Raw genomic sequence first — 14901 nt, 5'->3', positions numbered from 1 at the left:
CCTGCCATTTGCTGCTGTTTCCAGAAGGAAAATGTGTCTGTGTGTGTGTGCGTGTGTGCATGTGTCAGTTCTCTGGAGTCCACACACTGTGTCCTGTGTCAGCCTCATCCTGCTCTTGTCTTGTTCCATGTCTGTTTCCCCTCAGCTACAAATAAAGCATTTGTGAAAAGCCTGGAGTAGGAATTCCTGCTTTCCCTTTAGCTGTGATACTTGGGCTTCTTGGAGCAGCCAGTGGAGGAAGGGGGTTGATCCAGCTGTTCCTGCACCAGACCAAACCCTTGGGTTCTTCTGGTGACTCAGGGAAGGCTCTTGTCATCCAAAATGCTTCCCCATCCCTTCCCTGCACCCCACTGTGGGAAGCAGCGGGGATTTAGCCACAGCTTTCACTTTTCCCCCTCCTTTCCGTGTCTAATGTACAGAAACATCTGAAAGTAATAAACTGGAGCACTGGGGCTAGTGAGTAACCTGTGCTCAGCTCAGCCTTCTCTGAGTCTTGTAGTGGTCGCTCCTGACTGAAAAGCAGGAATTGGGAGAAACTGGAAATCTTCCAGGCCTCTTTACATTTGGGCAGGTTTAACAGCCCCAGAGGGCTGCTGGAGCCCTGTCACAGTGCTCCAGTTCCTGCTGTCCTGCCCAAATGCTCCTTGCAGCTTCGCCCCTCTCCCTGTGTGCCTACGGAAGCGTTAATCCACGCCTGGATGAGCACAGCCAAGGAGTGATAAATGCACAATTCGAAACCCAGAGCAAGCAGGAGAGCCTTGGGAGAGTTCTGCCTTCTGTTTCTATCCCACTTCCCTGATTTTTGATCTGGTGGCCTCCTTGGGAAGTTTGGTTTCCATCCTGGAGTATTGGAATCTCGTCCAAATGTCACCTAGATGAGCATCTTGCTTTAGAGACAAGTTTAGGAGAAAAACGCTCTGGAATGAGTGTTTCCTCTAAAGAAAGGGTTCCAACAATCCCTTTCTGCCAACAGGAGGTTAACAGTAGTGGATGAAAGTGAAAAAACTCCAATCATTTATTGCCAGAGTGCACACATGGAAAAAGAAAATTAATAAATGCTAGATATTGGATTGCCCAACCTTCACACCACTCCTCCTCCTCCATGGATTAAAAAGAAAACAAACCAACTCAAAAACTGCCAAAATATAAAACAAAATCCCAGGAAAAGGCGAAACAAAACCCAAGGCCGCGAGGTGGTGGGGAGGGGGAAAATGACAGCGGCCCCTGTCTCGGGGAAGGGGAAAAACAAAGGGTTCACGCAGCAGCTTGGGCAAAAGAGAACCTGGTGGATCTCTGGCATGAGTCCCCTCGGCACAGCAGATGAAGCTGGTGGATTTGGTGTCCTTTCCCTTGCTGGCTCGGCTGTCCCAAGGTGTGGGGCCGGGACAGCCCCGTCCCGCTGGCTCCTGGCCGCTGGTCCTCCTGTGGGTTCTTGGACCAAACTGGGTCAGGGGAGAAAAAAAAAAAAAAAAAAAAAAAAAAGAAAAAAAAATCCGAAGGATTGTCCCCACACTCTCCATAAAAAACAGAAACAAACAAACCCCAACCCTGTCGCCTTAGCTAACAGAACCCAAACAATCCGAGAGCCCGCACGGCAGCTCTGGCAGGGAGGCCTTGGAAAAGCTGCAGAGATCCCCAAGCTTCCTGACTCACCTTGGAGTTGTGGAGGCTCCGGAGCCAAAAGCTGTCATGGTGTGGAGAGAGGCCTCCAGGGTATAAGGTTTTCCCCCATTTTGGAGTTAATATGAAGGGCTTTTCCCATAGTGCTTTGCACCTCCATTTTGTTGTACCCCAGTTTATATACCCAGTTAGCCTGTTAGCTGTCCCTCCCCTTTTTATTTGTATATCCCTTCCCTAGAAAGTTCTCCCTTCCCTGTTCCCCAGTTGGCCCCAGTTTGGTGCAATCCTCCACCCCTGTAATCCCATTGGATTTCCCTTTCCCTGACCCTGCCTCTGCACCATTTTCCCCTATTTCCATTGGACCCTGAGCCTTGGATCCTCCCCCTCAAGCCCCCATATATTCCTGGAACCTCCACTGGTTTCTGTCTCTGTTCCTGGACGCCTTTGGTGTGCGGTTGGAATAAACCCCACTGAAACTCCATACAGAGACCCTTCCTGCCTTTCAGTCAGTGACTGCTATCCATGGGGTGTGTGTGTGTGTGTGTGTGTGTGTGTGTGTGTGTGTGTGTGAGATTGCAGCCTGCCCAGGTGCTGTCTCCCCTGGAGGCACTTTTGGGAAGGTAGCATCGCGTTACCACCTGTACATGACGTGACATTGGAGCTGCAGCGGCCACCGACCGGGGAACAGAAACCCCCCAGAACAGAGGCTGGATGGAGCTGTGGAGCTGCTGTGCCACAGGTATCCTCCAGCCCGACCCTGACTCCGCTGGGGCTGTGCCCAAAGCTCTGCCCCATCTCCCTGTGCAGATCCCAGCTGTGCCAGCCGTGGTTGAGCAAGTGCCCCTTCCAGTCATCCCCTGCTCCACTGCCACCCCCTTCCCTCCCTTCCTCCCTGCTTTGCTCCACCCTTGAGGAGATGCTGTGCCAGAGCGGCTTTGTCACCTACGGATGTCACATCTATGATCCCACAGTGGCTCAGTCCCGTGGGTCAGCACTGCACGGCCGCCGAAACTCCTGCCCGTGTTCATGGATCCACTTATTCGCCACTGGAACAGACAAGGACACGGACCCCTGTCTGTTCCCATACCTCTGCACCCTTCTCTAATCCTGCACTGCTATCAGGGAACTTTTTCCCTGTTATCCAGGATATTTGTGCATTCCCAGCCCCTCTTGTCTCCCTGCCGGTGGAGCTGTCCCTCCAACCACCCCTGTGTCACCCCGGGGTGACAACTGGTAGCGTCTCTCACCCCATTTGTCCCCAGCTAGGACGGGGCAGCCGGCATGGAGGGTATCCCCGTCACCATTCCCATTTCTTCGCAGGTTCCACCAGAAAAGAGCTGCATTCTGCGGAGCAGAGACAGGTTTGGTACCCTAAACAGAGCTGGGATCCCCAAGACTGAATTTTGGCACCCCAAAACAGATCAGGCATTACAGAGGATACAGAGGGATACAGAGAGTCTTCCCTCCCCTGATCCCAGGGATTCCATGACCCCTCACCTTTTCCACGGGCACGCTGAAGTTGGCATAGATGAAAGCAGTGGAGCCTCCTGCCTCCACTGCACTCAGCTGGAAAAGGAGCACAAATAGGAGCCATGGCTTGTCCCTTCCCTGTGATGCTCCTTTGCACAAGGAAACTGAGGCACAAAACCTCCCTTGGGCCCCAGCTCTGTTCCCCTCACTTTGGCACAGCACAAGCTCCTGAATACTCCCCAGGATACTTCCCACCCACTGCAGTTTTAGGGCTGTCCTCCCCCATCCCATACCCTGAGGGCCACACCAGCGCCATCTCTCCAGAAATGAGGGAGAACTCACGTAGATCATGATTGTGGCGATCCTGTTGCCCGACTTCATTCTGTACAGGGGGCTTTTCGTGGACTGCTCCAAAAGGGCAGGTGGGAATGGTCAGTCCCATGGGGATGGTCAGTCCTGCACTGACACGGCTCAGCCCAGAGGCACCTCATGTCCCAGCAGCTCTAAGCTGCCCCACACTGTTCCCCCCCCAGTAAAATCCCTCCCTCTCCCTTCTTTTTTTTCCCTCATTCCCTCCCTTCCCAGGAATACCCCAGGAACCCACCCAGGGATCACCATCCTGGGACCATCCATCCTACCCCTGCCAGGGGTCATCCCAGGGTGCATCACTGGGAACATCTCAGGGAATAACCTAGGGATCACCATGGGGACACCCCCAGGGACCATTCCGGGTCTTCCCTTGGGCACCAATCCCAGCAGCATCATGAGGAACACCCCAGGGCCCATCCCCAGGAACATCCATGGGGCGCTCCTGAGTCCATGCCAGGAGCATCCCAGAGTCCATCCCAGGATCACCACAAGAACCACCCTGGGCATCACCCCAGGGTCTCCCCACGGCCCACCCTGGCAGCTCCCTGACCGTGGCATGGTCGAAGTGTGGCTCATAGTGGCCTCCCAAGCCATAGTTGACCACCTGCAGATACTCTGCATAGGGTGGCCGCAGGTCCAGGCCGGTGACGGCGGCGATGCGCCTGTCCAACGCCCGCACCACTGGGTCAGCCGTGTCCTTCAGCCAGGCGCTGTGGGACCAGCCCCCAAATTCGTCTGTGGCTGGGCTTTACCCTCAGGGCGCTGCTGGAGGAGCCAGGCTTCCCAGCATGGCTTCACCGCCACCTCAGAGGTGGCCATGGAGCCACAGTGGTCCTGCTGGCTGGAGGACAAGGGAGGAGAGGTGGCTACTACCTCTTGCTTATCCGGTACTCGGCCTTCTGCTGCTTCTCCCCAGAGGCAACCACGGATCTCTGCAGCTGAAGGACACATGGGAGATGCACATGGGGGGACCCTCGCCCCAAGCAGGGGCTGTGGTCAGGGTCGAAGCTGGTGGGTTTGTACCAGCTGGTTGCCAAGCATCCCACCCCAAGGTGTCTCACTGGGGTGAGGGAAGCAATGACAGCAGGCGGAGCCAAGGCAGTAGGGTGGCACCAAGTCAAGCCTGGCTGGGAAGCAGTTTAGGTGCATCCGTGGACCTGGTTTCTTCCAAAAAATATTTTGGGGGACTCAGATGGAACTGGGGTCATCATCCCCAGGGTCTCATCTAATCTTAGAGTGGTTTGGGCTGGAAGGGGCCTTCCAAGATCATCCTGTTACACCCCCCTGACACAGGTTCCACTAGACCAGGTTGCTCCAAGCCCTATCCCATCTGAACTCCCTTGAGGAGGCTTTGGCCTTCAAACCCCTCCTATCCCTGCATTCACCCTAGGTCTCCTGGGACACCCTGCTGCAGGAAAGGGACATCCCTGGAGAAAAGGATGGCTCACCCAGGGCCCTGCCAACCCCTTGATAGTCTCAGCCTCAGCATCAGTGATGAAGTCATGGTACAGAGCCACATAGGGTTGGATCCGGACCATCTCCTTCTTGGCAGGCTGGAGGAGGAGGTGGGGGCTACTGTTGGTCTCGTAGGAGCAGCTGAGGTACAGGAGCGGCTCTGAGGCTGGCTGGGGAAAAAAGGGACCACAGAAAGCATGAGGGGGGGACAGTGGTGGGGGGGGACCATGGCACCCCCTGCCAGTCCCACCTGCCCCCTGGGGCGCTGGCACAGCTCCTCGTAGGCATCACGGCTCTGCAGGCGGGTGCTGTTGGGGCGTTGCAGGGGGCTGGCACTTGCCCCAGTCCCCATCTCCAGCAGCTTCTTGTACTTGGCCACGTTCCTCGATACCCTTTGGTTACTGGGATCTGCTGGGGAGGTGGTGTCACCCAGAATGCTGCATCCCCATCGACCCCCTTCCCTGGCACTAGTCCCGGGAGAATTACCCCAGCTGGGGGCAAGAAATGGGGTGAGGGAGGCTGTTGCCAAATAGTGGTGATGAGGTCACCCCAAAATCTTTTCCCTTTTCCCACATACCGTAGTGGAGAAACTCCCTGGAGAGGCTCAAGGCATGAGAGATGTTTCCAGCCTGGAAGAGGGAGTGGAGACCCCGTGAGCATCCATCCTCCCACCCATGGTTTGGCTCTCCTGGACACTGGGATGGGGAGGGGACTCATGGCTGTACCATAAAGTAGGAGAAGGCCAAATGGTCCAGAGCATCCTCCAGACTGCTCCGGTCCTCAAGGTTCCAGCTGCCATAGGAGAGGCGGAAGAGGCTGACAGCCTCCTCCAGCCATGCAATGGAGTGGTAATAGTCACCTGCATCATAGGCCACCTGCAAGACAATGCATCACCTGCACCTGCCAGCTGGGCCAGCCTGGCCTGCATCCCACCCCACCCCACCCCACCCCATCCCATCCTATCCCATCCCACCCCACCCTGTCATCCCATCCCACCCCAACCCACCCTGTCATCCCATCCCACCCTACCCTGTCATGCCATGTCATCCCATCCCATTGCAATTCCCACCCATCCTATACCATTGCATCTGTCACTTTCCTATTCCATCTCCATCCCCATTCCCTCCCACATCATCCTTATCCTGTCCCACCCTTCCTTTCCTGTTCCATCTCAATCTCCATCCCCAGTTGCACCTGCACTTCCATCTCATCCCGTGTAAAGAAACCCCAATGTCTATCCCTATGGAAGCAACATCCCAGGCTGGAGAAGCTTTGTGGAGGCTTGTGGGGCTCTCCCTCACCTTTCCCACATGGAAGCAGTCATCGGCAGAGAGGGAGACGTGCCGGCTGGGGCTGTAGAGGGGTGGGTGCCCGGCTCTCTGGAAGACGCCGTTGGCCAAGCCCTTGACGCTGAGTGCGTAGACGTCCTGCAGCCGCATCAGCGCCCTGGCTGCCCCGTCCAGGTCCTCAGTTCCAGGCAGCTCCTGCTCCACCTCCCTGAGGCCAGCATGGAGCGCTGCAGGGTGGGAAAGAGGTGGGGGGCGGGGATAAACGGAATTAGGAGGTGCAATCGCCCTTATCAGCTCTTTTCCCTGGGGACACCACATCCTGCTCCTCCATCCATTCTGCTTCTCCAGCAATTTTCTTGCTTCTCCACCCGTTCCCCAGCCCCTCCATTTATTTTCTGGCTCCTCCATCCATTCTCCTGCTCCTCTACCCACTGACCCTTCCACTCCATCTGTTCTCTTGTTCTTCCGTATGTTTCGCTCTTCCATCTATTCTCCTGCTCCTCCATCCTCTCCCCACCACCTCCTGGCTCTGCCTAGGTGACAGAGGGGACACAAGACCGAGCATCTTCCCCGTACCCTGGGTGTTCCTGGTGGCCTTGTCGCTGTAGATGACGTTGGGCCAGTCAGAGTGGAGGCGCTTGATGAGGCTGAAGGCCAACAAGGGGTTGTCCACCGAGGCCTCGGGGTCCTGATGCAATGCCTGGACCTTCTCATAGAACCTACAAGGAGTCCACTGGAGGACACTGCAACGCTCCTCAGGGTTGGCACCACCCGGGTGAGGGCTCAATCCCCCCCATTGCTGGGCAGCTTTGCCTCAGCGTCCACTCTTTGGCCTTGGGGGAGCCACAGCCCCCGTGGATGGGGGCACCACGTCCCCCTCCTGGGGCACGGCCGGGGAAAGGAGGGGGCGTGAGCCACATCCGGGCTCGACTTCCCATCCTCCCACCGCCCTCTTATTTAGGGCCACCCCCAACAATTGGGCGCTGCGGGGAAGGTGGGGATGGGTTAACCCCTGCCGGTAGCCAGGGAATCACCCACGCCTGGGGCTGGCCGGAGGGGAGCGGATGCTGCGGGTGTCCCACCCTTGGCCGGGGCGCGGTTTGGGGGTGCCGGTACCTGCGGAGGCGGCGCAGGCGGGAGCTCTCGTCCCGCAGGTAGGAGCGGAGCCGGCGGAGCAGGCGGCGCTCGGCGCCCAGCGCTCCCCGCACGCTCAGCATGGCAGAGAACGTCTCGGCCGGGGCGGGGGGCGGCAGCAGCAGCGCCAGCAGCGCCCCCAGCACCCCCAGCGCCCCCAGTGCTGCCAGCGCCCCCAGTGCTCCGAGAACCCCCTGTGCCTCCAGCGCCCAGAGACCCCGCACGGCGAGAGCTCGCGGTGCTCAAAGTTCCCACAGTGTCTCCAGTCCCAGCACCGCCAGTGCTCCCGGTATCCCCGGTACCTCCAGCGCCCCTACCCTCTGCAGTGACCCCGGTACTCACAGTGTCCCCACGTGCCCCCAATACCGTCGGTCCCCCCTGTACCTCCAGTCCCAGCAGCACCCCCCGAGGCCCCAGCAGCCCAAACACCACCAGTGCCCCCAGCGCTCCCAGTGTCAGCCGTGCCCCAGCGGCAGCGCCCGCATCCGGCGGAGAAACCGGGGGAAAAGGGGCGGAGAGGCCCCGCCTTTGGGGGGAAAAAGGGGTGGGGGGTGCCTCGGATCCGCCACGCTGGCTGGGGAGGGCGGTGTGGTGCTGGTCCCCATCCTGCTTGTCCCTGTCCCCATTCCAATCTGCCCCTCTGTCCCCATCCTGATTGTCCCCCTCTTTGTCCCTCCCGGTCCTGCCCCAGCCTCATCCTGCCTGTCCTTGCCCCTTTCCATGTTCTGTCCTGTTCTCATCCTGCTCTGTCCTCAGCTTCATCCTGCCTGCCCGCTCCGTCCTCTTGTCTGGCCCTATCCTGCCCGTCCCTGTCCACATCCTGCCTGTGCCTGTCTCGATCTGATTTTCTGCCCATCCTGCCTGTTCCTACCCCGCCTTGCTCTCGTCCCGTCTGCCCCTATCCCGCCTCTCCATACTCAAAACACAGCGCCAGGATCGAGTGGGAGGTGCCGTGCTTGGGGCCGTCCTGCATCTTTCTGGGGCAGGGTCAACTCCGTTGGGATTTTCCCTGTATTAACTGGATTTCACGTGTTTTGGGAGAATTTTATTTGACAGCAGCACGGGGATGTGAGGTCACTGTCAGCGTCGGGATGCTACAACCTGTTCCCTACGGAGCAGAATGAAACACCCCCCAGCGCTTCCCCCGCCCCAACCCCCCAAGATTCTTATGCTTTTTCCCAGGAGGGAGGGAGAAACTCAGTCTAAAGCAGGAAAGTGAAGAAAACAGGATAAAAAATGGTAAAAACTGGGAATTTTCTGCCACCTGCAGGAATGCAGGAACTGGAATATTTTTAACTAAACCGAGATTTTGGGGTACTTTTTCCTCAGGGAATCAGCTGCTCTTGCCGGCACCTTCTGCTTTTCAGCTGCTACCAGGTGGAAAATACTGAGTTTTGGAGAAGCAGCGGCATTTCGTATGCTGTGCTGGCATCTCCCTTGGCCAAGCCAGAGCAGATCCTCCACCGCCTCAGGTCACCGGCAGTGACCTGACATCTGACGGGTGATTAAAACGACGTAATTAAATAAAAGCTACATGATGCTGAGCCTCTGGTGCGCTTGAAATACCCTGGTGCGGTCTCGGCGCTGCCGTGCTCACGGGATCCGGCCGCCGACGCTCGGGAGCGACCGGACCGCCTAAAACGGGCTCGTTTTAGGAAACCTTGAGGTCCTGATCGCCAGAGGGGTCCAGGGTGAAGAGGCAGAAGGCGATTTCCTCGCAGGCGCTGCTGGCGCCGCACTCGAACAAGCACCCAAAAACGCCGTCGGGGCAGACGGCCAGGTCGGAGTAGCCGGCGGGCCCCGAGTGCAGCACCCAGGGGCGCCGCCAGCCCTGCCCGTCCAGCGGCGAGGGGTTCACATAGAGACCCAAATCTCGGCGGCAGCGGCGGTCGGTGGGGTGCGAGTACAGCAAGCAGCTGGGAGCCTGCGAGGGGAAGCTGACCACGCTGCCCTGGCAGCCCCGCGGCGGCTCCCGCAGCGCCTGGCACAGCTTCGGCCGCTGGAAGCGCTGCCCGCGGTCGGAGCTGAGCGCCACGGCCCGGCAGCCCCGCGGGGCCCGGGAGCTGCAGTAGAGCAGCGGGCGCCCAGCACCGCGGATTTCGGCCACCTGGCACTCGCCCGTCCGCTCCCCGGCCAGCAGGGCGCCCTTGTGCCAGCGGCGCCCGCCGTCGTCGCTGTAGAAGACGAAGGAATGCTGGCGAGTGAAGCACGGCAGCCGCAGGGCCCCGCACAGGCACCCGTGGACGTAGTAGGTGTAGGCCGGCACCACCAGGCGCCCCGAGCCCAGCTGCACGCCGTGGCCCGGCCCCACGGCGAAGGTGGCCCACCGGGCCAGGTCGGAGCCGATGGCCTCGTCCGTCACGTCCCGCAGCGCGGCCCAGCCGCGGCCGCCGTCGGCGCTGGTGGCGAAGCAGAGACGAGCGGCGCTGCACCCGCTCCAGATCTGGCGTCGCTCCGTCTTTCCCTGCTCCACGCAGATGCAGAAGAGGAAGACGGTGCCGCTCCTGGCGTCGTAGAGAGGACAGGGGTTCATGGTGCGGTGGCCGGGCAGCGCCAACGCCGACAGCTCCTCCGTGGGACCCCACTGCCGGCAAGGAGGAAAACGGGGCTCGGCCGCGGGATCGCCGCATCCCGGAGCCACCCGGCACCGCGCCCATCTCTTGCTCCTACGGCCCGGGGGGGAATTTACCTTCACCGAGGAGCCGTGCCGGCGGCCCCGCCGCAGCACCAGGTGCTTGGCATCCTCGTCCCGGGCCGAGGAGCGTTTCTCGGCGAAGGCCAGGAAGGAATCATCCGAGGGGACGTAGAGCAGAGCCGGGATGCGGTAGGTGACCCCACCTGCCTGTCGGAACAGCGTCTCCGGAGGGAAAACGTGCGGGGATCCTGGTGGTGGTGGGGGACTCTCCCCGCCATCCCCCTGCTGCAGGAAGGGTGAGGAAGTCAGACGTAAAGGGTTAAATCCCGGCAAAAAGAGGGGGTGGCCTGTACGGGGGGGATAGGGATGAAGGCTCACCTTGAGGCAGGTGGTGGCCTGGGACATGGTGGCAGCCCTGAGGTTTCCCCTGGGACCTGAGCAGGGATGGAGAGTGGGGTGAGAGCCGAGCCCCTCGGCGGGGTCACACCCGCCCTCTTGCCTGTCTGTGCTGCCCCCCTGGACTGCAGAGAGTCCCCTGCTTCACCCACGGTGCCGCGTCCAGGCTGCTCCCAAGGGCTGTGCACTTCTCCTGCACCGCACCGGGACCCCCAAGCTCCCACTGCCCGGGCACCTCGTCATTCCCCGTGTCCCCCACAGTCCCCCACGCACCCCTTCCACTGGATCCCAGCCTGCATCCGCCACGTCCCTGCGCTCGCTCACAGCCCCCCCGCACGCAGCGACCCCCGCAGTGACAGACACCCCCTCCGTGCATCCCCCTTCACGTGTCCTGACCCCCGTTCGCCCCCCATCCCCCTGCAGCACCCAGGTTCTCCCCGCGTACCCCCGACACCCCGCACGCACCAAGCCCCGGGTGAACCCCCTGCACCCCGCAAGCACTGAGCCCCCATCCCGCACTCCTCCATCCCCCGCACTCCTCCATCCCCCCCATCCCCGCAGACCCCGCTCCTCCTCCCGCCGCCGCCGCGCCGGGGCCGCCCCGCTCCGCCTCTTCCTGCAGCTCCCGGGGCCGGGGGGGCCGGATACAGGAGCTCGGCCCGGGGAAACGGGCGGGGATCCGGCTGTCGGGATTACAGAGCCCGGCGCCGCTGCCGGAGGGCAGCAGGGACAATACCTGTGTGGGCAGGTGATGTGCTCCTCTTCCGGCGCTCCTACGGGGGGAGGTGGAATGGTGGAATATCAAGAGGAGATTGACAGGTGGAACCGCTGCCGAGGGGTCCCGACCCTCTCCCCAACGGGCAGGAGGGGAGCCAAGAGAGGGACGGAGGCAGGAGCCTGCTTGGGATGCCAGGAGAATCCTCCACTGGCTTCCCGTGCCTTCCCAGGTGCTCCTGTGGAACAGGTGTGGAGAGGGAGGGCTGGAAAATCGTGAAGGTGAATCTTGGGGTTCCCTGAGGTGAGGCAGCCAAGCCCAAACAAGATGAAAAGAAGAGCCATCTTCATCCTGTGGCACCTGGGGATGAGGTTCAGGTGACAAGATTGTGGTACAGGAATGCCAGGACTCTTCCAGCTTTGAGGGTTTTGTGAACTGGGATTCCCTCCCCAGGTATGAAACAACCCAGAGATGCTCCAAGACACGTTTGATGTCTGTTCTTCCCTTTTATTGAAAAACAAACAAACAAACAAACAAACAAACAAATCTCTCTTTTAAAAAATGCCAGTTTATAGAAGGGACGCATGGAACAGGAGGTGCCACAAGGGAACCACAGGACAGACAGAGAGACACAGCTTGGAAAATCTTTTACACTTTCGCAGAAGCTTTGTGGCTGAGCACGCAGAAGTAGCATATTTGGTTCTCCCCCCGCAACACATGAAAGATTTTTATATAAAACAATCCTCTACCCCCAATTAGATAAATACAAAAATAAAGCAAACTTGTTTGTGAGGGGATGGTTTGCTTCACAGAAGGGTTTTGTCCTGAACTCCTAACAGAAAATGGAAAGGAGGGATTGGTAAAACCCCCTGGACACAGAGCCATGTGAGAAAGCACTGCCATGTAAAGCAGAGGACACTGGGGCAGCATTGGTGACGCGTTTCTCCTCCTGAGGGTCCCCAAAATCCAACTCTGGGATCCATCTCAGAGCTTGGAAGGCAGGCACACAGACCAAACTTAGCCATAAGCTTCAACAAAACTTGGGTCCAAGATTAAAATTCCTGCTTATCCAAAATGCAATAGGACTTCAGGACAAAAACAGAGGCCATGATTCACGTTCTTTGCCATTTGACTTTATTGGTGTTAATTTAGCGGGTTCCTGGGAGGCGGGTGGACTCCCAAATCATTTTGTTTTCCTCTCCAGGGCCAGACTGTCATGCAGCTTGGACACCTCGGGCTCGTAGGCCTCCATGACTAACGTCCCGTTGTTATCGAAGAACTTGGCGATGGATTTGGTGAACTCGGCTTCCCTCTGCTGTTTTGTTTTCCCGCTGATGAATGTCAGCTTCAGGGTGTACTTGTCATCGAACCTGTGGGAGGGCAGACAGACCTCAGAGCGGGATCCCACTCAGGACAGAAACCCCCTCCTGGACTGGAGCTCCCCACCTGGGCACTCACAATTAACACCATCAGAGCCTTTTATACCCCGCATTAGACACAAGTGGAACATGAACATTGGTGGCAGAAAACCACTTGGAGCAGCTTCTGTTCCTAGCCCAGGACATGGATTTTGATGGAGTTGAATGGATTTGGAGTGATCTCTGGCGAGGGAGGGATGGCAGTGGTGCCTGCTGGCTAAGCCCAGGCTGCCAGAGCAAACGGTACCGTTTGAGGCTGGAGGAGAGCTGCCAGACGTCGTCGGGATCCATCCCTGCCGGGTCCTTCCTGTGAGCCACCAAGAAAATACTCTTCTCTTTGTATGAGGTATAAATGGTCAAAATTCCCATCATTACAAAATATGTGCAGAGAAAGCTAAGGAAATTCAGAAGGTACAAGGAGAAGCAGGAATTAGGCAGAGAAGCCGCTTGGATCCCCTCAGACACTGTTGTTTAACCACTGCTCATGAAATTTTAATTCCAAACAGGATGTCTGGCTGATGCTTCATTAGCATGAGAAATTATGTAATAAATTTCAACTTTAATCATTTATTATTCACTCTCTGGAAGTGTCCAAGGCCAGGCTGGATGGGGCCTGGAATGACCTGGTCTAGTGGAAGTGTCTCTGCCTGTGGCAGGGGGTGGGACTGGATGAGCTCTAAGGCCCCTTCCCACCCAAACCAGTCTGGGATTCCCTAACATTTGCTGGGAGATAGTGGGAAAACTTGAGACTGAACAAGACACTGAAAGAATTTCTGGGCATTCCTCCTAAGGACAGACCAAGTAATTCCACTTTCCCACTTATGGAATTAAGTAGTTTCAAGTGCTGCAAGACAAATCACTCATTTGTTCCGAAAGCCACCCAGAACAGCTGGGAACAACAAAATTCCTCAGGATCCCAGAATTGTTTCGGTTGGAAAACTTCTCCGAGACCATTAAGTCCAACCACTCCCCCAGGCCACCATTCCTCCAGCCAAGGCCACCACTAATCCTTCGCATTGCCGAACCTCATGGAGTGAGATCCCTTGCAGAGAGCTGCTGGCAAGAATTTCCTCTTTTCCCTCTCAGTATCTGACCCATGGTATTAGGGAAAAGCAAACACGTCTGTAACCAGACTGTGGATAGAATAAAAAAAAAGGATCTGCCTCAGACCACCCAAATTTAGGGTCATTACACCCAGACAGGCAGGCGTTCTCCTGTCACATGAAAACTGTCTGACTGTCAGCTGATCTCCACATGACAGGACATATAATTCCCACAGGCATGAAAATGGGAATATCCAAAAGGGTTTTGTTCCTGTGAACCCTCTAGGTATAACCAAGACAAGATCTGTAAAGGATATGAGACAACACAAAAGGCAAGAACCGGTTTGGATTCAGGGAAAGGGTGCAGGTAATCCCAAATCAAAGCAACAATGGCAAAGAGACAAGAGATTGTGCAGATGATGAGGCGGCCGTCGATCAAACGGAAATTTTCCACATATTTGTACTTCTCCAGGAGCACCTGTGGGAGAAACAGGCAGAGTATATCCTGAGCTCTTCAGGAATGTGACACACTGTTTCTGGGAAGGGTTTGAAGGGAACAATCCCAGTGATACAGGTGAACTGAGCAGAAAGTTTATGGGGAATTCATGTTTGCATCAGGCATCCTGGTAATTGATCCCTATTGGGCACAAACATGTGGGAATCACGAGAGATGCCACAGACCTGGCATGGATACGGGCAGGAAAGAAAATCAGGGAGTTTCCCAAGAGGGACAACTCAGCAGAGAGAACCTACCTTTTTGGCAGAGTCATCCAAGGAATTTTTCACAGCTGAACCATCCCATTTGTCAATTTTTACTGGCTTGTCATCAATCTTCCACTGCAATGGAAACAATGTGGAGTGAGGGGAATTTCATCCCAAGGTGCTTGTTCCTGCCGTGAGCTCCAAGGCAGGAGGCAAACCAGAAAGCAGCTTGGGAAAACCTGCCTGGGCAGAGGGAACCTGCACCCAAAAGCTGCCTGAGCAGATTCCAGCTTAAACACCTTGTCACAGGTTTGAAGTGGCTCTGACAGTAGCTTCAGTTTTGCTTCTACACTTGCTGCTCCCACTGCCATCCCCAGGAAGTGGCATTTGGGCTGAATTCCTGCCCTTTGGAAGTATTTCCACTTTCCAGCCACACTGCTACACGCAGACTCTTGGGGGATGGAGGAAAATTTCAAGAACCCCCAACTATCTTTGTACAATAGGAGAATTAAAAGGCACAAACAAGAAATTTCAGTTAAATTCATTTTCTGGAACAAAAGCAAAGGACTCTGTCACTCTTTCGTATCCAAATCTTCTGCAGGAATGGGTACCTCCCCAATAACAATTCCAGCTTTTCCAAAGGGTCCATGTTCCC

The 14901-nt window shown here is 57.1% G+C and overlaps 3 protein-coding genes across 7 annotated transcripts in view; all 3 read right to left on the bottom strand.

Moving 5' to 3' along the window:
- Nucleotides 1-991: 991 nt before the first annotated feature.
- P4HA3 (prolyl 4-hydroxylase subunit alpha 3) lies at nucleotides 992-8235 on the bottom strand. 2 transcript variants are annotated; one of them, XM_086883697.1, is made up of 14 exons: nucleotides 7320-8235; nucleotides 6780-6922; nucleotides 6216-6430; nucleotides 5640-5789; nucleotides 5492-5543; nucleotides 5165-5325; nucleotides 4908-5084; nucleotides 4333-4397; nucleotides 4010-4169; nucleotides 3433-3495; nucleotides 3118-3186; nucleotides 2868-2964; nucleotides 2567-2666; nucleotides 992-1442 (listed from the first exon to the last, which is right to left on the bottom strand). In XM_086883697.1, the coding sequence occupies exons 1-13, from the start codon at nucleotides 7418-7420 to the stop codon at nucleotides 2596-2598; spliced, it is 1524 nt and encodes a 507-aa protein (XP_086739823.1). In that variant the 5' UTR covers nucleotides 7421-8235; the 3' UTR covers nucleotides 992-1442; nucleotides 2567-2595. The 2 variants fall into 2 exon arrangements, with proteins under 2 accessions (XP_086739823.1, XP_086739824.1); XM_086883698.1 differs by having other exon boundaries at nucleotides 5165-5322; nucleotides 7320-8179.
- A 132-nt stretch (nucleotides 8236-8367) lies between these two features.
- NEU3 (neuraminidase 3) lies at nucleotides 8368-10982 on the bottom strand. Of its 4 annotated transcripts, none has more exons than XM_086883703.1 (4): nucleotides 10932-10982; nucleotides 10351-10406; nucleotides 10027-10257; nucleotides 8368-9921 (listed from the first exon to the last, which is right to left on the bottom strand). In XM_086883703.1, the coding sequence occupies exons 2-4, from the start codon at nucleotides 10375-10377 to the stop codon at nucleotides 8989-8991; spliced, it is 1191 nt and encodes a 396-aa protein (XP_086739829.1). In that variant the 5' UTR covers nucleotides 10378-10406; nucleotides 10932-10982; the 3' UTR covers nucleotides 8368-8988. The 4 variants fall into 4 exon arrangements, with proteins under 4 accessions (XP_086739829.1, XP_086739828.1, XP_086739827.1 ...); XM_086883702.1 differs by having other exon boundaries at nucleotides 8368-9841; nucleotides 10932-10980; XM_086883701.1 differs by lacking the exon at nucleotides 10932-10982 and adding an exon at nucleotides 10834-10913.
- Nucleotides 10983-11574: 592 nt separating this feature from the next.
- Nucleotides 11575-14901, bottom strand: part of SPCS2 (signal peptidase complex subunit 2) — a 7167-nt gene continuing 3840 nt past the window's right edge. The window contains exons 2-5 of the mRNA XM_023945655.2: nucleotides 14298-14381; nucleotides 13862-14022; nucleotides 12749-12883; nucleotides 11575-12453 (exon numbers count right to left, since the gene is read on the bottom strand). Coding sequence (XP_023801423.1) covers nucleotides 12267-12453; nucleotides 12749-12883; nucleotides 13862-14022; nucleotides 14298-14381 — 567 coding nt within the window. The 3' untranslated portion in view covers nucleotides 11575-12266. The remainder of the gene's footprint in view (nucleotides 12454-12748; nucleotides 12884-13861; nucleotides 14023-14297; nucleotides 14382-14901) is intronic.

The sequence above is a fragment of the Cyanistes caeruleus genome, chromosome 3 (genome assembly GCF_971803275.1).
Source record: "Cyanistes caeruleus chromosome 3, bCyaCae1.hap1.1, whole genome shotgun sequence".
NCBI classification, from domain to species: Eukaryota; Metazoa; Chordata; class Aves; order Passeriformes; family Paridae; genus Cyanistes; species Cyanistes caeruleus.
Note: the sequence above shows the minus strand (reverse complement) of the source record. Positions and strands in the feature narration are given on the sequence as shown.

Excerpts from the sequence above, each read along its gene's own strand:
- P4HA3 (XM_086883697.1), bottom strand. The coding sequence starts at position 7,420 with ATGCTGAGCGTGCGGGGAGCGCTGGGCGCCGAGCGCCGCCTGCTCCGC. Across the intron at positions 6,431-6,779 it reads GGCCACCAGGAACACCCAGG|CGCTCCATGCTGGCCTCAGG; the intron begins GTACGGGGAAGA and ends CCCACCCTGCAG. Across the intron at positions 4,170-4,332 it reads GAGTACCGGATAAGCAAGAG|CGCCTGGCTGAAGGACACGG; the intron begins GTAGTAGCCACC and ends CTGGTCCCACAG.
- NEU3 (XM_086883700.1), bottom strand. The coding sequence starts at position 10,912 with ATGGAGGAGTGCGGGGGATGGAGGAGTGCGGGATGGGGGCTCAGTGCT. Across the intron at positions 10,258-10,350 it reads AGGCCACCACCTGCCTCAAG|CAGGGGGATGGCGGGGAGAG; the intron begins GTGAGCCTTCAT and ends CCCTTCCTGCAG. Across the intron at positions 9,842-10,026 it reads GGCACGGCTCCTCGGTGAAG|GAGCGGCACCGTCTTCCTCT; the intron begins GTAAATTCCCCC and ends CTACGACGCCAG.